We start from the raw sequence: 23,039 nt of genomic DNA, 5'->3' as shown, positions 1-23,039 counted from the left end.
TCCCAGGCCCCTGCTCGCCACCCTGACCTGGGCACCAGAGTCCGGGCTACCCCAGCCCTAACCAGCCGCCTCCTTGGGACATGCACCTGCTCTGCAGAGGGGCTCAGGCGCCAGGAAGAAGGAGCCAGGCCCTGTCCCTGCTTCCAGGAGCAAGGGCAGATGCTAAAGACCTCTGAGCCCCAAAGCGGCATCCTTGTCCTTCCCCTCAACCTTCTCCCCCACAGGCAAGCAGAGGCCAGCCCCCTCCCCACCGCCCCCTCGGGGTGCCCACCTCCTGAGCCTTTTATACATCATGTCTTTGTTGCTGTCACTGTGTGACGGCTGAATCAGAGAAGTGGGAGGAGGAGAGAGGATGCGGGTTGTGCCTGGCAGAGGCCGGGCCGGGAAATGTGTCGGGAATGCTGCAAGGAGCGAGCAGACGTGCGGCCATCATGAGCCTGCTGGGCTGCTGGCCAGGCTGGGGCAGGGGTCAGTGGAGTCTTGGACTTGGGGGCCGCTCCCCAGGCTCCAGGCATCCAGGTGCCCTGGCAGTGAAGAGGACGTGTGGAGACGGCTGGTGTGAGGCCAGGCTGTCTACAGTGTGTAAGTCTATTGGGTGGATGTCATGGCTCTCTGAGGGGGTCTGGCTGGGGCTGGAGCCCGGGGGACACCTCTCAGACTCTCCCCAAGGGGGTCTGCTCTCTGCTCCCCCGTGCTGAGGAACTTGGGGACTGGAGAGACCTGGAGAGGCCTTTGTCTCTAGTCATGGAACCCCAGACCCCTGCCTCCGCTTTTTCCTGCATCACCGCTCTGGGGGGAGGCGGCCTATGCTTGGCCCAAGGCTTACAGCGGCGAGGGCTTCCAGAGAGAGGGCTCTGGGCAGGAGCGAAGAAGTAGAAAGAAGTCTGAAGCCAAAGTCAGGTGACGCAGGAGCGAGCTGGGTCCTTGGTGGGACGGAGTGGAGCTGGGGCAGGGCTGGGCAGGCCTAAGGCCCAGAGGAGAAACCCCCAGGAGTGAAGAGGGTATGGGAGCCAGAGGAATGGGGTGGTCAGGGCCTGGGCCCGGCAAAGGAGCTGAGACACAGCCTGGCCGCCCTGGGCAGGCGCAGGCAGAAGGCACGGGACCCCTGGTGGTGACAGCAGCAGGCGCAAGAGGGCAGCACACAGCTGGGGTATGCGTGGGTGGCAGTGCGGAGGGGCGGAGGGAGGAAGCTGGCTTCCTGGAGCCTCCCCAGTCTCAGAGACAGACCGACAGACAGCTGGCAGGAGGCAGCCTGGTGGACACGGCTGCTTCAGTGAGTACCAGAGGGGCACCTGGCAGTGCTACCGCCCTGGGGTGGCGTGGGCCCCGAGGGACCGGCCGGGGCCTCCAGGTAGGGCGTGCACGAGGGTGAGTCGGGGGCTGCTGTGTCGGGTGGGGACTGGGTGCTGGCACATCCGAGGGCCCGAGGCTGGGAGCGCAGGGCAGCCACAGGCAGCTGCAGGAGAACAGAGGCCAGAGGATCCGCACCTGCTGGGGAACACTCTCAATGCACCACACCTGCCCGGGGCCCACGCTGTCCCCTCACCTCTGTCCCTGCGGGCCCACAGTTCCCACCCACCCCCGTGCTATCTCGCAGCTGGGACCCTGGCTTGGGGAGATGGGGGCTGCCCCCCAGGAGGAGGTGGTCCCATCACCTCCGTGCCCCCCTCTCGTGCCCCGGGCTGTCGCCTCACCACGCGCTGTCACTCAAGGGCTTGGTGAGGCCATTTCCTGTGACGGTTACAGAGGCGGGAGATAGGGGGGATGGGCAGGAGGAGGAAGGAAACATCCCCAGCCGACCTCCCTGGACAGAGACCCCAGAAGCCAGAAATGAACTTGGAAGTGGAAATGCCGGCAGCTGGGGGAGGATCCTGCTGGCGGCCAGCAGCCCGGCTTGCTCGGGGTCCTGACTGGCCCTCCAGCCACCAGAGGCTTCCACCTCCTCCTGCAGGAGAGATCTGGGGCGCCTTCCCCTCTGCTTCTGCATGGAGCCCAGCTTTCCTACGTCCTCCCTCGCCTTCTCTCACCCGGACCCCAGCTTCCAGCCCTGGGCTCCTTGGTCTCCGGCCTCTCTGCTCTCTCTTCCTCCTTCTGCTGTCTTTCCTACCTTCACCCATAATCTCCAGCCCTTATCACACCCTTACTCTCACCCAAAACCGCCTGCTGCCCTGGGTCCCACCAGAGAGGTGCGGGCCCTCCCATGGTGACAAGGAGGCCGTGTGCTGGGGGACACAGACCTCCCACAGAGGAAGCAGAGGCACTTAGAGACAGAAGGCAGCCAGAGGCCAGCCACTGAGGGTCCCATCTTTCAGGGGGACCTCCTGGCCAACCGAGCCTCCTCTGGGCCCAGCACCCCACCCCAGCATGGTCCAGGCCTGTGGCAGCAGCGCTCCAAAACACAGCCAGCAACCTCGCCGTGGGGGGCAGTCATGACCCAGCCTCTGCCGGCCAAAGCACCTGCCAAGAGGCATGTGCGGCTGCAGGAAAGGTGAGCTCTTCCCCGGGAGGGGGCCCCTGCCTCCATGAGCCTCCGCTCAGCCGCGGGCCCCAATCTGGACAGGAAACCAGTGGCGCTCATTTGCATGTGCTTTGCATGTCTGGGGCATGAGGCTTCACGTCAACCCTGAGCCCCGTCCCTACATCCAGGTGGGGCAAGGCCAGGGGCCCTCCTGGTGCCCGAGCCTCAGGGCTTGGGGTGGCAGCGGAAAGGGGCCGGCCGCTGGAAGGAGCAGTCGGCGTCGAGGTTGAGCAAGGGAGAAGGGCGTGCAGCAGGCCTGGCCCCTGGCACCCACTGGGCCCCTGGGTCATGGGGAAGATGCGGAGCAGCTTCCTCCCATGTGCCCTGGAATGACAACACTTGCAAGGGAAGCCAGTACCCCGGGTGCTCACTCGGCTCCGGGTGGCTGTGCCTGCAGGCGGGGCTCCAACGTGGCTCTGATGCTGGACGTCCGGTCGCTGGGGGCCGTGGAGCCCATCTGCTCGGTGAGCACCCCGCGGGAGGTCACCCTGCACTTCCTGCGCACAGCTGGACACCCCCTGACCCGGTGGGCTCTGCAGCACCAGCCGCCCAGCCCCCAGCAGCTGGAGGAGGAATTCTTGGTAAGAACTTGGGGCGCGCTCTGCCACACTCTGCCTTCCTGGTGCAGAGCAGCCAGCCGGCTCCCTTCTCCAGCAGGTATGGGGGGCAGGTCCTCCTCTTTGGGCTCCGTAGGAAAGAGAAGTCCAGGGCTCCGGGCTGGAGGCTGCCCGCAGGCTTCCTCTTCTGCCCTCCCCAACATCCGCACCTCCACACAAACGCCAAGAAGGCACAGCCAGGGCCCAGCTCCACCAGGAAAGGGTGCAAGGGGAGCAAAGGAGGCTGGGAAGGTAGTGCCGCTCACCCACTTCCTCTCGCCCTGCCAGAAGATTCCCTCCAACTTTGTCAGCCCCGAGGACCTGGACATCCCTGGGCATGCCTCCAAGGACCGCTACAGGACCATCTTGCCAAGTAAGGGCTGCGCCTGAGACCCAGGGAGGTGGGCACCGTGCTGGGGCTGGCAGGTGCACAGGCTGACCTCGCTTGGAGCACCGTCTTCCGGCAGACAAATAGCAGTACCACCCCTGGTGGGGGGAAGAGGAGGTGAAATCCCAGGAGCGACAGCAGTCCCTTTGCAGGTGCTTGCTGTGGGCCAGGCACTGCCTTCATAGTAACTCATTTTCCTTTTTTAAAGGCTGATTTTTTTTTTGTTTGAGCGGCAGAGTGATAGATTGGCGGGGAGGGAGAGAGAAGAGAGAGAAGATAGAGAGAAAGATCTTCCATCCAGTGGTTCACTCCCCAAAGGCCTGCAACAGCCAGGTCGGAAGCCAGGAGCCAGGAACTCCATCCATGGGTAGTAGGGGCGCAAGGACGTGGACCATCCTCTGCTGCCTTCCCAGGCGCACATGCAGGAAGCTGGGTGGGACGCGGAGCAGCCGGGACTCCCACCAGCACTCCGCTATGGGATGCTGGCATCGCGCGGCAGCTCCACCCATCGCCTACCACACCACAGTCTACACAGTAACTCCAGGGAGCTGGCGCTTTTACAGGCGAGGGAACCGAGGCGTGGAGCAGTTGGTGGGCTTGCCCCGGTCACACAGCCTCCTTCCATGGGTTTGCAATGGGAGAGGCACTGCCAGGATGGCTGGTCAGAGAGGACTGTAAGAGACGTGGGTGGGCGTGGAACAGTGGCGAGCGGGCTGTGCTGTGACTGCCTGGGATCGGGGACTCTGGGCAGTAACTGGTGGACCCTGCAAGTTGACAGCCCAGGGCTGGCATCGCTAAGTCCTCAGGGGAAAGCCGCCAACCTGGGAGCGTAGGCCCTGACAGTCTCCCCTTCCTCCCTCGTCTCCACACAGAGAAGTTGAGCCTGCAGGCCTCAGCCCAGCCCAACTCACCCATCCATCCTGCTCCCTGCCTGCCTTCCCTGTGTGCCCTCTGCGTGCATGGGCGAAGCCAGGGGCTCCTGGGCCTTGTTCAGGTGGCAGGAGGGGCAGCCTTGCTCTTAGCAAGAGTCCAGCAGCCCTGCAGCCAGCAGAGAGGACACAGACCCCTTTGCCTGAGACCCACCTGGCTGCCGGGGTTCACTCTGTCTATAGCTGCCTGGCCAGGGGGAGCGAGAACAGCCACCCCCTTCCTCCCAAGCCAGCCTCTCTGCTTCCCTGTCTGGGTCTCATCCAGAGACCGCCCCACACACACCCCGAGGAAGAGGCGGACACGCTGGCGGCCGAGTGAAGTCGCAGTTCCACTCCCCAGTCAGCACGTGGCCATGGCCCGCACGCCACTCACCAGAATCTCATCCTCACTCCTTACTTGTGCCTAGCGGCACAGCCTCTTGCCCACTCTTGCTGATCTCAAGCCTACAGCCCCGGCCCATGTGGTCTCCCCTGTTCCCTCCCTGAGCAGGCCAAAGCCAGGAGCCAGGAACTCCATCCGCCTCTTCCACGTGGCTGGCAGGGGCCCAAGTACTTGGCTCACCTTCTGCTATCTCCCAGGTGCATTAGTAGGGAGCTGGATCAGAAGCATGGAGTATCCAGGATTCGAATAGACACTCAGATATGGGATGTGGGCATCCCAAGGCCCCACCATGACATCCCCCCCACCACGAAATAACCCAACCAGCACCAGGCCACTGCGACACACAAGGGACTGTGTTGTGCCTGGAACTCTCCTCCCTCTGACCCTGTGGGAGTCTGCATTTGTCACCTTATGACCTCTGACCTCCTCTGAGTTTTACTTCCTAGATCCGCAGAGCCGTGTCTGCCTGGGCCGGGCACAGAGCCAGGAGGATGGAGACTACATCAATGCCAACTACATCCGAGTGAGTGGCCCGGCCACCCCCACCCCGCGGTGGTGCACACAAGGGCTGGGGCTGTGTCTGGAGATGTCCCGTCACGTCCTCCAGCCGGGAGGGTGGTTCAGGTGCCGGGTTCCCTCCCTGCCACAGCTCCGTCACCCTGGGGGAGCGGGGGACACTGAGCAGGCCCCGAGACACCAATCCAGAAAACAGAGGGGGCATCGTGGTTCCTGGGGGAAGAGGCCGCTGACTCTCCCCCACCCCTACCACCAAAGCACAGCGACTTCTAACATGGGCAGCAGCAGAGTTGGTGCTGGCAATGCTAGTCTCCGGATGACCCGCTAGGGAGATCTGCAAGCCTCTCTCTCTCTCTCTCTCTCTCTCTCTCTCTCTCTCTCTCTCTCTCTCTCTCTCCTCTCTCTCTCTCTGATGGTCTGATTGACGTGTAGCTATGGGAACCATTCACCAAGGGTGCTCTACTCCCCCCCCCCCCCCCCCCCCCCGCTTCCCACATCTGTGTATTGGGCCTGAGTGGGTGTGAACCAGTGCCCTCTAGTGGCTAGAGGGGGCAGCACAGGTGCCCGGAGGGAAGCCGTGGAGGAACGAGAGCTTCCGTTGCCTGCTGAATCGCACCGCTGGAGAAGCAGCAGTCAGGGATCCCAAGGGGAGAGACCCAGGTTGGAGACAGTGTGCTCCACTGTGCTGCTGAATATGTAGAACAATAGGCAAAATGAAACGTTCCTTCAACAGACATGGAACCCTGTTTCGGTATTTTGTGCTGGAAGAAAGCCGCAGGACAGCAAGGGAAGCAACATTTATGCAGCACCTGCTGTATGCTGTATTCTCAGTCTATCACCCCGATTTTAACCCATGATAGATTCCTGCAACATAGGTGTTATGATACCCAATTTGCAGATGAGAAAATCGAGGCTTACACTGGCACAGCTAGGAACTGGCAGAGCAGGGGAATGAACTCATGTTCCTCACTCCAGAACTCCGTGGCTTCTGGGGCTGTGTTGGCATGCGTGCATCTGTCTGTGTGCATGTCCTTGGTCTCACCTCGATCCCAGCACCTGCAGCCTGGACTTGGTCTCCCCAGGGCTATGGCGGGCAGGAGAAGGTCTACATCGCCACCCAGGGCCCCATGCCCAACACTGTGGCCGACTTCTGGGAGATGGTGTGGCAAGAAGAGGTGCCCCTCATCGTCATGCTCACACAGCTCCGGGAGAGCAAGGAGGTAGGAGGCGGAGCCGGGGAGAGCAGCTCCGGCACACACGCACACACGCTCACACATAGATGCTCACACAGTGAGACACACTCACACACACATGCTCACACAGTGAGACACACTCACACACAGATGCTCACACAGTGAGACACACTCACACATACATGCTCACACAGTGAGACACACTCACACACACAGACTCACACAGTGAGACACACTCACACGCAGATGCTCACACAGTGAGACACACACACATAGAGGCTCACACAGTGAGACACACTCACACACACAGGCTCACACAGTGAGACACACTCACACACAGACTCACACAGTGAGACACACTCACACACAGATGCTCACACAGTGAGACACACTCACACACAGACTCACACAGTGAGACACACACATACATGCTCACACAGTGAGACACACTCACACATACATGCTCACACAGTGAGACACACTCACACACAGGCTCACACAGTGAGACACACTCACACACACAGGCTCACACAGTGAGACACACTCACACACACATGCTCACACAGTGAGACACACTCACACACACAGGCTCACACAGTAAGACACACTCACACACAGATGCTCACACAGTGAGACACACTCACACACACAGGCTCACACAGTGAGACACACACACATAGAGGCTCACACAGTGAGACACACTCACACACACAGGCTCACACAGTGAGACACACTCACACACACAGGCTCACACAGTGAGACACACTCACACATACATGCTCACACAGTGAGACACACTCACACACATAGGCTCACACAGTGAGACACACTCACACATACATGCTCACACAGTGAGACACACACATACATGCTCACACAGTGAGACACACACATACATGCTCACACAGTGAGACACACTCACACATAGAGGCTCACACAGTGACATAAGCACAAACTCACACAGGCACTTACATACACTCACTAGCACAGGCTCACACAGACACCACACACACTTTTACACTTGCACACTCAACGTACACTCACATACATGCTCTCTCACATGCACCCATGCACACTCACACACACACTCACACACACACTCACCCCAGCCCTGGGTGGGTGGGAGACAGGAAAGGGACGCCCCTCAGCTGATGCCCCTCCCCCTCTGACTCCCAGCCCCTCCCTCCTAGAAATGCGTGCACTACTGGCCCACAGACGAGGAGACCTACGGGCCCTTCCGGGTCAGCCTCCGGGACAAGAAGGAGTGTGCAGAGTACACCGTGCGGCAGCTCACCATCCAGGTAGCAGCCCTGAAGTCGGGCCCAGCCCTCCGCGGGGCGGGGCGTGTGCTCACCGGCATCCTGCACCACATTTAAAACAGAAGAGAAAGCAGGGACCCTGTGCCCGGGGGCCTCTAGTCTGTGGGGGCAGAGGTGGGCGTGGGCGCCAACAGGGAGCACCACCCACCGCCCGTCTACGCAGAACCCCCCACCCCAGTGAGGAGAACGGGCACTCCCCGGTGAGCTGCAGGACCGAACGTGGCTGGCAAGAGCGGTGCACTAACAGGTGCATGGGTGCCGCACCGTGCGTTCAGCTGCCGCTGGGGGGCCCGGAGCCCATATCAGAGGGCCTGATTTGAGTCCCAGCTGCACTGCTTCTAGCTCCCTGTTAATTCACCCTGGGAAGGCAGCTGATGGTGGCCCAGGTACTCGGGCCCCTGCCACCCATGTGGGAGACCCAGCGGGAGCCCCCGGCTCCTGGCTTCAGCCTGTTCCCGCCCTGACTGTTATGGCCTTTGAGGGTGAACCAGTGGATGAAAGACCTTTCTCTTTCTATCTCTCTCTCACTCTGCCGTTCGAATACATAAATCTTTTTTTTTTAAAGGTGCTATAAAATGCCTTCTGTTACTGAGTAGTGTTTCACAATTTTCAACGCATCTATCCACTCGTTATTCTCCAGGTATCCTGAGAAATAAACCAGGCACCACTGGCACCATTTTCTTTCTTTTTTTTAAGGAAAGATTTATTTGTTTTTTTGAAGGGCAGAGTTACAGAGAGAGAGCAAGCTTCCATCCGCTGGTTCACTCCCCAAATGGCTGCAACAGCCGGAGCTGGGCCAATCTGAAGCCAGGAGCCAGGAGCTTCCTCTGGGTCTCCCTCGTGGGTGCAGGAGCCCAAGGACTTGGGCCACCATCTACTGCTTTCCCAGGCCATAGCAGAGAGCTGGATCGGAAGTGGAGCAGCCAGGACCTGAACAGGTGCCCATATGGGATGCCAGCACTGCAGGCGGTAGCTTTAATTTTCTTTTAATTTTTATTTATTTGAAAGGCAGAGAGAAATAAAGAGACACAGAGAGACCTTCCATCTGCTGTTCTACTCTCCAAATATCTTCACTAGCCAGGGCTGGACCAGGCTGCAGCTGGGAGCCCAGAACTCAATCCAGGTCTCCTGTATGGGTGGCAGGGACTCAGCCACATGAGCCATCACCTGTTGCCTGCCAGGGTTCACATTAGCAGGAAGCTGGAGTCAGGAGTGGAGCTGGGACTCAAAACCCAGACACACAGAGACTGCAGCATCCCAGCCAGCATCCTAACTCATCTGAACTGATGCACTAAACACCCAACTAGACCCATTTTCTAGGTAAAGAGAATGAGGTTAAGGAACTGGGCCAGTCACGTGCTAGCTATAGGCAGAACCAGGACATGTACATGGGTCTCCCCCTGTTCCAATGTCCTGGCGGTCAGTGCCGGTGCGCAATGGGCAAGGGACAGCCCCACCTGCTCTGAGTCACAGTCCCCCCGCGTGGGGTCACTGCAGTGCCCCTGACCCCAGTCTCACACCTGTCTCTCCCCCACCCCCAGCACCAGGATGAGCGCCGATCAGTCAAGCATGTCCTCTTCTCAGCCTGGCCTGACCACCAGACCCCTGACTCAGCCGCGCCCCTGCTCCGCCTGGTGGCCGAGGTGGAGGATGGCCCTGAGACAGCCGCCAAGGCAGGGCCCATTGTGGTCCACTGCAGGTGCGCAGCCGCTCCCTTCCCATGGGGCTCCCTGGGGAAGGGTCTGGACAGAGCAGCAGCAGGCAGGACAGGAGTGTGGGTGGGCATGGTGAGCCAGGAAACGGGCTGAGCATCTCTACAGGATGAGGCAAGTTCATGGTTATGTGTCACCGTCAGGTAGCTGGGCTCAGAGGGCCAGCCAGCCCACAGCTGGGGACGATCAGCTATACACCGAGAGCAGGCTGGCGCCGCGGCTCACTAGGCTAATCCTCCGCCTAGCGGCGCAGGCACACCGGGTTCTAGTCCCGGTCGGGGCGCCGGATTCTGTCCCGGTTGCCCCTCTTCCAGGCCAGCTCTCTGCTGTGGCCAGGGAGTGCAGTGGAGGATGGCCCAGGTGCTTGGGCCCTGCACCCCATGGGAGACCAGGAAAAGCACCTGGCTCCTGGCTCCTGCCATCGGATCAGCGCGGTGCGCTGGCCGCAGCGCGCCGGCCGCGGCGGCCATTGGAGGGTGAACCAACGGCAAAGGAAGACCTTTCTCTCTGTCTCTCTCTCTCACTGTCCACTCTGCCTGTCAAAAAATAAAATAAAATAAAAATAAATAAAAAATAAAAAAAATACACCGAGAGCAGAAATGTCCGGGGACCAGAGGCGACCCAGAAGAGGCTTAGTGCGAGGCCAGCAGGAGCCAGGACTCCTGCAGAAGCACCAAGAGGGTGGGGGTGAGAGGCGCTGCTGCTTCCTCGCCCCGTCCCCAGGGCCCCACAGAGAGCTCGTCTGGGTCTTCTGTTCCCAGCCCACCTGCTCCCATGTCCCTCCCACCCCCTTGTCTGTGTACAGTGCAGGGATTGGCCGGACTGGCTGTTTCATTGCCACTCGCATTGGCTGCCAACAACTGAAGGCCCGAGGAGAAGTGGACATTCTGGGCATTGTGTGCCAACTGCGCCTAGACAGGTAGGTCCACGGTTGCCGAGCACAGGACCGTGACATGCGTGAGGGGGCACCGGTGCCTGGGGGCATCAGAGCATGGCTGGGCACGGCGCCATCAAGCCAAGTGAGGGACACCTTTTGCTTAAGGAGTTGTTTTTCGTGCAGCTGATACCCAGGGAAGACTTTCCAGCTGGGACTTTAGCTTGGGGGCCTAGAATTAAGTGTGCTACTCCGTGCGTTTACCCTGAGCTTTCCATCTTTCTCCTCCCGGTTCTCTAGCGTGAGCTTGGTTCTGGATTCCAGGCAGCCACGGGTCATGCACGGGGTTTGCAGGCCCAGGAGGCCCAGGGCTCAGGTTCTGACTCGGATCGCACTGAGCTGTCGCCATAGCTCTCTATGTCCCCTTTTCTCTGCCCACTGCATGCATTTTAGTCTTGAGCCAGCCCTGCCCTTCCTCTGTCTCCACACCCGGTCCTGAGCGTGGGCTGCAGGGATCGGAGGGCAGCGAGGCGCGGGAAGTAGAGAGGTCGGCCTGTTGAGAAAGTTGGGACTCTCCCAGAGGACTCTGGGGACGTGGACCTGAGCCACCGGGCAGCCGCCCTGACCCTCGGGCCCCCGTCCCTGTGCGTCTCCTTGCAGAGGGGGGATGATCCAGACCGTGGAGCAGTACCAGTTCCTGCATCACACTCTGGCCCTGTACGCCGCCCAGCTGCCCGAGGAGCCCAGCACCTGACCCCTGCTGCCCTCGGGCCTCCAGGCGCCTGCTGTCCCCTGGGCCTGGGGAAGGAGCTGTGGGGGAAGTGGGCTGCGTGATCCGGAGACAGCCCAGGCCGGCACAGGGACAATGCCTCCCCGGTGAGTGCTTGGCTCACAGGGGGAAATGCATCCGCAAGGATGAGGGGCCAGGCTGCAGCGGCTTTCCTCTGCTTCCCTCTGGCGGCCCCAAACCCATAATAATGAACTTGACGCCCGGAACTGGCACTCGTGACAGACTCCGCAGCCCGCCGTCCCTGGCTGCTCCAAGAGGCTCTCTGCGAGCTTTGGTTTCCTTGTCCATGACATGGGCCCTAAGTGCTGTTGCCATTACGGAGCCACCAGAGAAGCTCCCAGAAGCCTTTCTGGCTGCACCTCTTCCCAGGGCTCCTCCCCTCCCCCACCCGGGGCCCTGCCCAAATGCAGGCCAGGAGCAAGCTCTGGGAGAGTCAGGTCCTGACCTCAAATTCTCAGCGGCTCAGTGCGGCTCTCTGCTCTCCGGGACCCAGGTTCCCCTGCGCCCACCCTTGCGTCAAGGGAGCAGGTGCAGAGGCGACTGGGCCTGGCCGTTGAAATCTCTGCAAGAGGGAAAACGTGGGGACCACTGGGGGCCACCGGGGCTTCCCAGGCCTCCTCGACCGCCGGCCACTCCCCTCCGCTCTCTAGGGAGGCCCAGCACCATCCATGCTGCTTCCATGACCTCAGGAGATACTGGGGGTATCCAGGGAGGATGAAAGCAGGGGGAGAAGACGGACAACCCAGTGTGGTTTCCGATGAGCTCTGCAGGGCCCACCCGCACAGGCCCATGACCACCCCCCACCCAGAGACTCACACCCCTCGCCTGCCTCCCACAGACACAATGTCCAGGGCACCCCAGATCCATCTCAAACCACACCCCCCAGGAAAGCAGCCACACCCCTCGCCCTCCTTGAATCCCAGCCGCGCTGCCCATGAGGGTGAAAGCAGGGCACCACCTCTCCTGCCAGTCAGCCCCGGGACGCTGCCTGCACAGGGGCCCAGAAGACAGCCCGGCCTGCTGTCACCTGCAGAACACAGGTGCTAACACGGACCTCACTTCTTGGCGCTGCCGCCTGGCCTCATTGAGGACTTGGTGCCTCTGTCCTGGGAGCCCCAGGGGCGCAGCTCACCCGCTGTCGCTGGCTGTCGCGCTGCCGGACGTGGGTGGAAGGCTCCCGGGTGCCTGGTCCAGCCCTGCGTGCAGACCCCAGCTGCGGAGCCCACCCACTCCCCTCCCCGCTCCCCAGCTCAGAGCACACAGCTCTGACAAAGCAACCAACAGGAAAATAAAGGCTTCCGGATGGAGAGTCCTCGATTCTCTGCAGCTCTTTCCCAGGCCTGAGGGACCTCTCTGGAGCAAGGCAGACACCACCCCACACACCCGGAGCAGGCGGCCAGTCTGGCCTCCTGGCACATGCCGTCTCCTGGCAGCTCCAAGGACGTCAGACAAAGCGCAACTGAAGCGAACTTGGACAGGGAGGCGGAGGTGCACCAGCTCAGCCTGCTGAGGCTGCCATAACAAAAAACCAAACACCCAGTGCCAGTGAAGTGCACATCTCTCACAGTTCCGAAGGCCGCGGCGTTCACGGCCCCTGCCGAGTCAGTGCCTGGAGGAGGCCTGTGGCTCACAGGCAGAACCTTCTCTGTCTCTCCTCCTGCGATGATAGTGTCCACTCGCTTGCTGCTCTCGCTCTCTCTCTCTGCATCTTTTATAAGGGCGAGGAGTAATCCCCTAATCACCTCTCCAAGGCCCCTCCTAACACCGCCTCCTTGCAGGATTAGATTTCCAGCAGGTGAATTTCCGGAGGGTCAGGGACACTCAGACCCTTGCACCCACGCTGGGGCGGGAGAGAAGATTCTAAAGGGCAGAGGCCGCTGGCACCTTGACCCTGACACTGGCCGAACACTTCCTGATTCCTCCACTTTGGGAACCGTTTGATCACTGGGTGGGTTTCAGGGTTAGGGTTGGTGTTGAGAGTTTATTTCACTGCTGAGTTCACTTGAAAACCAAGTCTTGCTGAATCCCCAGCCTAGGTTGGGGCTACCCAGGCCCTGGGGCTGCCCCCTGCGGGACACCGCCCACCATCAGCTCTGCGGCTGCAGAGAAGTCGCAAAAGGGGACAGGGCTTTCCTTGGGAAGGGCGCTGCCCGTCCGGGGTTACGTGGGCTTCGGCGCCGCTGCAACACTGCAAACCACGGTGGAGTTCAAGCACCTGTTTCACTTTGGGGCGGGGCATGGTTGTGGCTATGGGGGGGTCAGTACCCAGAGACGCTCAGGGGCGAGAGTTCGGGAACAAAAAGCCTCGGTTGCCTCGCGTTGGTGGCGCTCGCGTCTTCGCGTCTTGGACACGCGCGAGCCGCCCCACTTCAACCTGGAAGTGCCCCTGCCCGGTGGCCCCCACCCACCCCGTGCCACTGCGCCCTGCGAAGCAAGGGTGCCAGCGGGGACGCGAGGAAAATCGCCGCTCCGTCTTTCTCCCCACGTGCCCCCCGGCGCCAGCCTGCGCGTCAACGCCCACCCACCCGCGGCGCCGGGCGGCTCCGGGCGCTGGAGGAGCGCGCGCTCGGGCGCGAGCAGGACGCGGCCGGCCGCGCGGGAGGGCGGCGGCGGCGGCGGCGGAGGAGGAGGAGGCGCCGAGGCCACACCCATCGGCGAGCGGATCCGGGGCCAGCGAGTCGTCGGCCGCCGCGCTCCAGCCTCCGCCCGCACCGAGCAGCGGGACCCGGGCCGCACCGGGAGGGGCCGCTCGGGGCCGCAGCGAGAGGGCAGCGAGGGGCGGCGGGGACCCGGCACCGGGCGGGGCCGGCGGCGGCGACCATGATCGCTTTGTTCAACAAGCTGCTGGACTGGTTCAAGGCCCTGTTCTGGAAGGAGGAGATGGAGCTCACGCTGGTGGGGCTGCAGTACTCGGGCAAGACCACCTTCGTCAACGTGATCGCGGTAGGCGGGCCGGGGCCGCCGGGGGCGCCGCCTGGCATGGCCGGGCATGGCCGGGCACGGCCGGGCGGGGGAGGAGCCGGCCCGGGCGCTCGGGGCCTAGCACGGCCCTTGGGGGGACTCGGGAGGCGCGCGACCCGCGGTCCGGCCCTGGGGCGGAATGGCACGGCCCGGAGCCGGCGAGGGGGAACAGAGAGGCAGGGCTGGTGCCCCTCGAGGGGGGTTGGCGGCACCAAGGGGGTCTTCAGCTGGGAGGGACCGGCCGCGGGCTAGGCCAGGCCCCCTCCACCCCGCGCAAGGGGGCATGACTGGGCGAAAGCGCCGGGGCCTGCCCGCCCTGCGCCTGCAGGATGGGGCTGCCGCGGTTTGGGGAGGGGTCCTGGGCCAGCCTAGCCCCACCCTGAGGATTTAACCCCTCCTGGCTGCAAGAGGAAGGCCAGGCCTTATTGAGGGGGAGGGGAGGCGTCCCCTGGGGGCCGGGAGGTCAGCTGAGGGCCTTGGCTCCTACCCAGACTCCTCCTCTGGCATCTCTCCCCCTGCTGTTGCGAGGTCCAGCAGGGGTCCAGGGACACTGGCCTCCCAGCACAGACAGTGCTGCATCAGAAGTTGCCACCGGGGTGCAGAGGGGGAGTCGGAGGGGCGCTGCCCAGGCCAGGGACAAGGGACAGGGGGGCCGAGGGCCTCCCGTTCCTGGCCGAGGTGTATGTTGGCAAGAGTCTTTCAGGGACAGGGCCTGGTGAGCAAAGAGTTAAAATCTCTCTTTCAAAAAGGGGAAGATGAGCTCCCTGGGTGTGAGAGCCCCAGGTTGCCATCATGGCTGCGGCCTGCGGCCTGCGCTTCCCAGCCCGGCGGGCCCAGGCTTGTGGGGCTCAGGAGGGTTTGGGACAGGGACTGGGGATGTCCGCTTTGCCAGAACCTGAGAGTGGTCAGAGGTGCTGATGGGAAGAGTCAGCAGGACTGGGGGCTGGCCGGCAGAGGGGCCACCACCTGCCTGTGTGGTTGGCCAGGACATCACAGGGGCACTGTGTCACTCCGCAGGCCGAGGCTGAGGGTGGACAGGAGGCTGGAGGGGCTGGCACCCACGGTCACACGACCGGGGACCAGCTTCCTTCCTGAAATGGCCTGAGCAGGTGCCCACCCTTCTTCCTCCCACTGGCTCCTGGCTCCTCCTCATCTCCGGGCCCAGGCTGAAGCCTGGATGATGCTCTGAGCTAACCTTTGCCCCTGGGTCTTAGACTTGGCATTGACGGGTGCTCCCACCTGGCTCAGCAGGCCCCGGGGGACTTGTCTGGGGGATGTGTGCAGGGTAAGGCTGGGAGGAGAAGCAGGCTCAGCCGTGGCTCAGCCCAGGGAGAAGGAAGCACTCCCGTGTGCCGGGCAGGGGTTCACAGGGACACAGGGGGATCCGGTCTCCCCCCACCCCAGAGCAGCTTCCCCTCCAGTCAGCGGGGGTCTCCCGCAGGACAGACGCTGAGAGTCCCGAATCCCACTGCCAGGGTCGCTGTTGGCGGGCAGGGGACGGTCCCCCTGCCGGGCCAGGCCGTGCCTTCCCTCTTTTAATGCGAAATTGGCAACTTTAGCTGGCATGTCCTTAAAGGGCGGGCTCAATGCCCCCTCCCTGAAGAGGCCTCCAAAGAAAGCAGCGCCTGCTGTGTGTCTGGGAATCCGAGACTCCAGGGCTGTCTCGCCGCCGCCCCTCTGCCCACCCTTTGTATCCTCACAGCCGACCGCCTTCCAGAAAGAAATGAGCCATCAGGCCCCCCCGGGCACTGTTCCCATGCCCACCCCTGACTCTGCAGCCCCGCGGTCCACTCACATGGCCTGTGTTTGTCTCTGTTTTTCCCCTCCTGGGTTCTTTTCTGTTCATCCTGAGATCTGGCTGTCCATGGAAACCCAGTTTGGCATGTCTGGCCGCTCAGCAGGTGCATGGGAGCTGGGAGGAAACTTGACAGAGACCTTATGAGGCTTCGAAGCACCTAAGATGGACCTTGTGACTTCTGAAAAAGTTTCTAGCAACAAAGATGGGAGGTGTCTTGCCCCGGCGGAGAGCAGGGGTCATTGTCAAATATTTAAAAATGGAGACGCAGCAAGTTAGAGGAGGGTGGGGTTTGGGCTCTTTATAAAGAACTCCCTGATAGCTGGAAAGACAGAGGGAATCCCAGTCTGAGAAGGGGGGGGGGAGGGGGGCTGGGCCTTACGGTGGCGCCCCAGCCCCCCTGCGGAGCTGGATGCCATGCAACGGGAAGTAAAATCCCACCTCCATGCCACCTTCGCTGCAATGCACAATTGAACTGGTGCCAGGGAGCTGGGCTCCCTGGAGGTCCCCGCTGCAGCCCCCTTGCCATGGTCACCAGCTGGGGCTGGGGCTGGGGTTGGGGCTGGCAGAGGCCGGGTGGTCAGGCCAGGCTCCTCACTCACCTGGGAGCCTGTAGGTCCTGTCATCGTGGAAGACCAATGGCGGTTCCCTGCACTCTGGCACAGCCGTCTCCAGCATTCGGGGAGCCTCTGTCTCCAGTCCTGGGGAACTAAAACCTGCCACTGGTTTTGCAGCCAGAAACTCCGAGGCCTGAAGAGGGTGAGGGGTCTCGTCTCAGTTCCTCCAGACCAGGGATTCCATGTTCTGACCCAGCCCAGCTGCACATGGCACATGGGGGCTGGGCGGGACTTCAGTCCAGCAGGTGCACCCACCCAGGCATGCCAGCAGCCTGCTGGGACTAGGGGGCTGTACCACATTCAGCCCCAGCCCCTCCACTTAGCCAGAACAGCCACACTGTTGCTCAGTGGCTCCTAATTTCTGGGGACCTTTGAGTGTCTTGATCTCTGAGAAAAGTTATGGACCCTTTCCCCCAGAGAAGCGAGCAGTGCCTCCTCGTGTCTGCTGCTTCTGCGTCCCCAAGTCACCAGCTGTGGATGGAAAATATTTGCGGAAAAAAAAATTGCATCTGTACAGAACACGCTCAGACTTTCTCCTTGTCATTTTATAAATGGCACCGTGGAAGCCCTGTTGACAGAGTCTTCATGTGGCATTCAGTCTTGTAAGGAAGCTAGAGGGAAAGTGTACGGGGGGCTATGCCACCCACGCAGACCCCAGGCCCCTTAGATGTGGGACTTGAGCCTCTGTGGCTTTTGGTATCCCAGGGCAGTCCTGGAGCCCATCGCAATGGACACCCAGGGAGGGCTGAAATTTACACGCACCCATCATGTGCACTCAGAGGCTCGGGGCACACAGAAGGCTCACTGTGGGCCCCAGGTTGGGAACGCCTCCTGCCGCACCTTGTCACTGGCCATGAGCCACAGGTGCCCAGTGCCCACCTCGCCCGAGGGCGCCTCCCGCAGGGAAAAGACAGTCATGCGCTTCCGTCTAGGTGGCGCCCCCCGCCCCAGTCTTCAGGTAGGCTGTCTATGCCGGCAGAACAGGGGATGGTGGGATAGGCTGTCGCCCCCAGCGGGCTTCTGGGGGGTAAGCAGAAGTGTCCCACATGGCAGCATGGAGGGGCCACGGGGAAGGCATCGGGCATCGCCCCATCCAAAGCCTGCAGGTGCATCGGAACCATCCAGAGATTCGAGACACTTTAGAGGGGAGAAGGGAAAAGCATTGGCGCTTGAAGATGAGCAATGCTGCGTGGAACCGTGGTCCGGGCAGGCACTTGCTCATGCTGCCACGTAGCTGCGCTCCCTCAGCTGCTCCCGGCCCCGGGGGCAGACCGTGGGGAGGACCCCGTTATCTGGTTACCCGCCCCCCAGCCAGTGCAAACATGCACGTGGGCTAATGCAGAGACTGGTGGGTGGGCATGGCCTTGAGGGTGGCCAGTTTGGACTGGCGTGTCTGCTTCCCGTGGGATCCCCCTCGACCTCCAGACATGACCTGCTTGGGGTCCTTGCCCAGGGTGGCGGTGGGGTGTGCTTCCTGACCCCAGTAAAGGGGCTTTAGGTAGGGAGAGCGAGAAGGCGGCCCCTTGACCCCCTGCCAGGGCTGGCGCGTCTGCAATTCTCGCTCCTCTCTGCAGTCCGGGCAGTTCAATGAGGACATGATCCCCACCGTGGGCTTCAACATGCGCAAAATCACCAAAGGGAACGTGACCATCAAGGTGAGGGTGGGGCCAAGCGCCAGGTGCCAGGGGGTGTGGCCTCCGTTGGTGTGCGGGGGAGGGGAAGATGTGGGTCTCCTGGGAGGAGCACCCTCCAGGAGAGGGAAGCTTGGCTCACAGGGTCCCACACGGTGACAAGGGTGGGGAGATGGGAGGCGGGGGGGGGGATGGGGGAGGGTGGGAGGGGCTGCCTGCCAGCTGGGGGCCATCTTGCCGTCTTCTTGCTCAGCTCTGGGACATCGGCGGACAGCCCCGATTCCGCAGCATGTGGGAGCGCTACTGCCGAGGAGTGAGCGCCATTGTGTAAGTCCCGGACGAGGCATGGCCCAGGGCACTTGCTGCCCCGCCCAGCTTCCCCAGCCCTGCCACCTCCAAACACCTGAGACGCACAGAAGTGGGTCAGACGTGATCCTTGGGTCACACCTCACTTCCCTGCCTGCCCCTTTAGTCTGCGTGTCCTCCTGGCTAAATGCCAAGGGCTCCGCCACCCAGGCTAGATGCACACCTTCCGCAAACAGGTGCACTGTGCCTTCCTCACACTGCCTCCCAGTGGCCCAGAGCCACCACTGCTGTCTTGAATTTTGGGTGGTTTCAATGATTCGTTCCCTTGCTTTTGAAAAATGATTTTATTCTTCAAACAATAGGTTGTTTTGTTTTCTGGAAACAATAAACAATAGGGTTTTCTGTTTTGTTTTTTTTTTTTTTAAGCCTGATTTTTAAAAGTATCTTACTGCAGGAAAATGTTCTGGGGTTTCCTTTGCTTTTTTCATTCTAAATTATCCGGGCTTCCCATGAAACCATAAGAGGGTCACTTTGGGAGGGGGCGGGGGGGGACTGACAGTTAATCCTGCAGGGCCAAGCTTTGCCTGGGAGTCACAGCTTTGTCGTCACAGGCATTGGGAGGCAGGATGTGGCCGGGTGCAGGAGTCGCTGCCGCAGATACAGAGAACTGCACCAGCGTCAGACGAGTCAGCTGCGCAGCCTGGCGGGGACAGGCTGCAATGAAAGGTTTCCTGCCCCAGGCAGCAGCCCCCCCCCTTGCTACCTGCCTGCCTGCCTCCCGGCCTGGGGGGTCGACATGCGCGTCCCTTCCCCAGGTACATGGTGGATGCTGCCGACCAGGAGAAGATCGAGGCCTCCAAGAATGAGCTCCACAACCTTCTGGACAAACCTCAGCTGCAGGGCATCCCGGTAGGAACTAGAGGGAGTGGGCAGGGCAGGGTGGGGCATGCCTGGAGGCAGGGCAGAGCCAGGCCTGGGGGGCTGCACAGAGGACATGGGGGTCTCAGAAGCCAGCTGGGGTGGGCGTTTGGTGCTGCAGTTAAGATGCCACTTGGTGGGGCCAGCATTGTGGTGCAGTGGGTTAAGCCACCTGGAATACCTGCATCCCATATCCGCGTGCTGGTTGGAGTCCCAGCCTCTGATCCAGCTTCCTGCAAATGCATCGTGGGAAGGAAGTAGAAGATGGCTCCAATGCTTGGGACCCTGCCACCCGTGTGGGAGACCTGGGTGGAGCTCCTGGCTCTTGGCTTGTCTGGCTCAGCCCTAACCGTTGGCAGGCATTTGGGGAGTGAACCTGTGGACAGAAGATCTCTCTTTTTCTCTTTCAAATAATCAATTAACTAATTTTAACAAGACCTAACCCTCGTCTTCCCACTCTGCAGGTCTTGGTCCTGGGCAACAAGCGAGACCTCCCAGGAGCACTGGATGAGAAGGAGCTGATTGAGAAAATGTGAGTTTGCTGTCCCTCTCTGCTTCCTACACCTAAATTAACCCAGCCACCTGCCCTGGAGGCCGGGTTTGTTGCTGTTCTCAGTATCTGCCACACGGTGGCAGCAGAGCCTCACTCTCCCTGCGGCAGCCCCGACGGCTGTCCTAGCCCCAGCACACACCACCCGGGTCTCCCTTTTAGGAATCTGTCTGCCATCCAGGACCGAGAGATCTGCTGCTACTCCATCTCCTGCAAAGAAAAGGACAACATCGGTGCGTGGGTCTGGGGAGAGGCTGGCATCCGGGGAACAGCGGTGGGGGAAGCAGGCGGGAGGCATGCCTGGGTGTGGTGCCTCGGGACCCAGAGCTCTGTGGCCCTGGGGGGCGGTGGAGCCGTGGAGGCCCAGGTTCGGAGCATCCTCCCAGCCCCGCCCCTAGCAGGCCATGCCACCTGCTCAGCACTGCTGGGAGCGTGGTGCTCTGGGCCTGACCCCTGGGTGTACTTGGGGAAGCTCTGGGCCTCCTGCCACGTCCCCAGTGTGCCCAGCACGAGGAGGCCTTGTGACCTTGTCTCTTGTCCCCACCCAGACATTACCCTACAGTGGCTTATCCAGCACTCAAAGTCACGGAGAAGCTGAGACCGCAGCCCTCCTCCCGCCCCAGGGACCATGGTCATGAAAACCTGAAGCCGGGCTCCCCGCCCACCCCCGCCCCCCCGCCCCCCCTGCCTCCCTCAGCGTGGGGGGGGCCTGTGGGGCTCCCAGAGTCCTGTTCTGCTGAGGTCTGAACTCCTGTTTTTATTGTAAAATAAATTGCCCCCCCTTCTGGAGCCCTCGCCTCCTGCCGCCATTGTCCCTTCCCCCAGCCCTGCCCCCCCCCCCAGCCCTGGCCCCCAGCCCGCACTGCTCGCCCGTCCCATCCCCCGCTTCCCTTGGCAACACTCTCTGTTCTTGTCCTGTGTGTACAGTATATATATGTATATATATTTTAATTTTTTAATTTAAGCAAAGACTAAAATCAGCCATTTGATGCTGCAGGGGCCACGCTGGACCGGGGTGGAGGGGTGCAGTCTGGAGAGGAGGAAGGAGATGTAGGGCTGGCCTGGGGCGCGTTCAGGTCGGGAGAGGTGGTGGCTGGCTGGGGGGGGGGCAGGGACTGCCCTCCCCCTGCCCTGCGTGTTCCGGCCCCGGCCTGGCCCAGCCCCTCGGTGCTTGAATGGCACCGGCTTGGCAGCCTCTGCAGGGGCCTCCTGTCCACCCTGGCCGCCTTGGGGGCGGCCACGGGGCACAAGCAGGTGCCAAGGCCCCACCCCACCCCGGCCCACCCCGCCCAGCACCTCCCTCCCGTCTGGCCCCGCCCCCGGCTCTGTGGCCTGCCTCGTTTTCTGTTCTCGTTTCGCAGAGTTGCACAAGGAGAGAACTCAGCGTAGGGGGCTGGTCCTTTGGGTTTTGTTCGTTCGTTTGTTTAATTTAATGATTTGTAAAGTGATGTTCCTCTTCCTTTTTTTACACTTTTCAGCTCACATTTAACCTCTGTTGGGAAAACGATCTTGTAACTGTACATTTTTTTGCCTCCTAATAACTACAGAAACAAAATAAACGACCGATTTTGTGTTGGGGGGTGTGTGCAGTGATGGCTCTTCTTCTGCAGGTGGTGTGGGGCGGCCGACACCGGGCCCCGGCACGGAGCCACGGCCACGGGGCAGGTGCAGGCTGGCACCACAGCCAGGGGCACTTCACACGCGGCCCCGCCCGCATGTCCGGGCCGTGGCGTGGCGTTCTCCTCCTCTTGCCAGCGCTGTGCCGAGGGGGCAGCCGCCACATGGCGCTATGGAGATCTGGGGCTGGGGCTGGGGCGGGTGGCGGGGGAGGGGGGGCAGAGTTGGGGGGCGGGCAGGGGTGTGGCCCGCGCCGGGACCCATTGGCCGTTTCCCTGCAGTCAGCTCCTTTCCCCCAGGCCCAGGAGCTCACCTGCAGCCAGATTGGGCCGGAACCAGAACTCTGTCCCTGCCCCTGGGCCCGAGCCCGGAACCTTTCCACGGTCCTCATGGGGTAGCCTGGGCCTGCGGAGCCGGGGCCTCCTCCTGTCGGCTGCGGGTGTCCCCGGGGGGCCGGGGGCGGGGGGACCACCCCAGCGCCTCTCCCCTGGCCCTCTGAGCCTTGTGGGGCTGCTCACTCTGATCGAGGCCATCTTGACCCAGTTTTAGAGGAAGTCCCGCCTCCTCCGCTCCGCCGCCCCTCCACCCTGGAAAATGGAGCAGGCCCCTGCAGAACGCCTGGCCCAGCTCCCCACTGCCGCTGCAGGATGGTCCCGGGACAGGACCACGGCAGCTCACGTGGGGACAGCTGAGGGCGAACTGCCTTTCTCAGGTCCTGTCGTGCCCCCAGCAAGGGCGCTGTGGCCAGCAAGCCGACGGGTTAAGTCCCTGGCTCACAACTCCCCGCATGAAGGAGGGGGCTGGGAGTGGGACGAGGTGATCACCCGGGCAGGGGCAAGGCTGGGGGCGGTGCTGCTGGCCCACCACCTGGCACCAGGGCTGCTGTCTGCCCCCAGCGGGGTGGACCTCAGTGCCGCCTCTGAGCATCCGTATTCAAGTCCACCACCCACCACCGAGCCGGCGCTGCCCCACGGCGAGCCTGGGACCCCTGAGCAACAAACCCCACATTGTGCCCAGCTGGCCTGGCTCGGGGACAGTGGCCGTTTTCCAAGGCCGCCTCGGCCTGCTGACCGATTCTGTAAGCTGTCCGCGTCGGCAGGACTGAGAGGCGGCGGCGACGGCAGGGCCTTGCCTCCTCTGCCTTCCCCCGCCCGGCCAGCCCTGAGCCGGCCAGCCCAGGGGAGGGAGGGTGGGGGGTGCCTTTGTGCAGAGGCCCCCAAACAGGATGCGCGGGTGCCCCTTTCCTGCCCCTCAGCTCCCACCCCGGCTCCCCACAAACCCTCTTGCTACTTCCAGAATGAAGCCGCTGGTGCACAGAGGACTGGGGGACAGGGGCGGGGGGCGCAGCCCCGGCTACTCCACAGGGCAAGCCTTGGGCCCTCTGCGACCTGTCCCCTCCCCAGTCAGCTTCTGCAGGCGAAGCTGGG

General features: G+C 62.0%; 2 protein-coding genes across 3 annotated transcripts; both read left to right on the top strand.

Moving 5' to 3' along the window:
• The first annotated feature begins 1,184 nt into the window (after positions 1-1,184).
• Positions 1,185-12,526, top strand: PTPN7 (protein tyrosine phosphatase non-receptor type 7). 2 transcript variants are annotated; one of them, XM_017347862.3, is made up of 10 exons: positions 1,185-1,273; positions 2,313-2,488; positions 2,916-3,099; positions 3,403-3,487; positions 5,260-5,336; positions 6,412-6,549; positions 7,713-7,823; positions 9,383-9,540; positions 10,359-10,472; positions 11,088-12,526. In XM_017347862.3, exons 2-10 carry the CDS (start codon positions 2,430-2,432, stop codon positions 11,179-11,181), a joined length of 1,020 nt encoding a protein of 339 aa, XP_017203351.2. In that variant the 5' UTR covers positions 1,185-1,273; positions 2,313-2,429; the 3' UTR covers positions 11,182-12,526. The 2 variants fall into 2 exon arrangements, with proteins under 2 accessions (XP_017203351.2, XP_051676447.1); XM_051820487.2 differs by having other exon boundaries at positions 1,195-1,351.
• Positions 12,527-13,818: 1,292 nt separating this feature from the next.
• Positions 13,819-21,572, top strand: ARL8A (ARF like GTPase 8A). Its single transcript, XM_051820489.2, has 7 exons — positions 13,819-14,160; positions 18,165-18,245; positions 18,475-18,548; positions 19,343-19,436; positions 19,910-19,977; positions 20,158-20,228; positions 20,544-21,572. The coding sequence occupies exons 1-7, from the start codon at positions 14,038-14,040 to the stop codon at positions 20,591-20,593; spliced, it is 561 nt and encodes a 186-aa protein (XP_051676449.1). The 5' UTR covers positions 13,819-14,037; the 3' UTR covers positions 20,594-21,572.
• The last annotated feature ends 1,467 nt before the right edge of the window (positions 21,573-23,039 follow it).

The sequence above is a fragment of the Oryctolagus cuniculus genome, chromosome 13, assembly GCF_964237555.1.
Source record: "Oryctolagus cuniculus chromosome 13, mOryCun1.1, whole genome shotgun sequence".
Taxonomy (NCBI): Eukaryota; Metazoa; Chordata; class Mammalia; order Lagomorpha; family Leporidae; genus Oryctolagus; species Oryctolagus cuniculus.
This window is presented reverse-complemented; position numbering and strand designations above follow the sequence as displayed.

Excerpts from the sequence above, each read along its gene's own strand:
- PTPN7 (XM_017347862.3), top strand. The coding sequence starts at position 2,430 with ATGACCCAGCCTCTGCCGGCCAAAGCACCTGCCAAGAGGCATGTGCGG. Across the intron at positions 5,337-6,411 it reads TCAATGCCAACTACATCCGA|GGCTATGGCGGGCAGGAGAA; the intron begins GTGAGTGGCCCG and ends TGGTCTCCCCAG. Across the intron at positions 9,541-10,358 it reads CCCATTGTGGTCCACTGCAG|TGCAGGGATTGGCCGGACTG; the intron begins GTGCGCAGCCGC and ends GTCTGTGTACAG.
- ARL8A (XM_051820489.2), top strand. The coding sequence starts at position 14,038 with ATGATCGCTTTGTTCAACAAGCTGCTGGACTGGTTCAAGGCCCTGTTC. Across the intron at positions 18,246-18,474 it reads AAGGGAACGTGACCATCAAG|CTCTGGGACATCGGCGGACA; the intron begins GTGAGGGTGGGG and ends CTTCTTGCTCAG. Across the intron at positions 19,978-20,157 it reads AAGGAGCTGATTGAGAAAAT|GAATCTGTCTGCCATCCAGG; the intron begins GTGAGTTTGCTG and ends TCTCCCTTTTAG.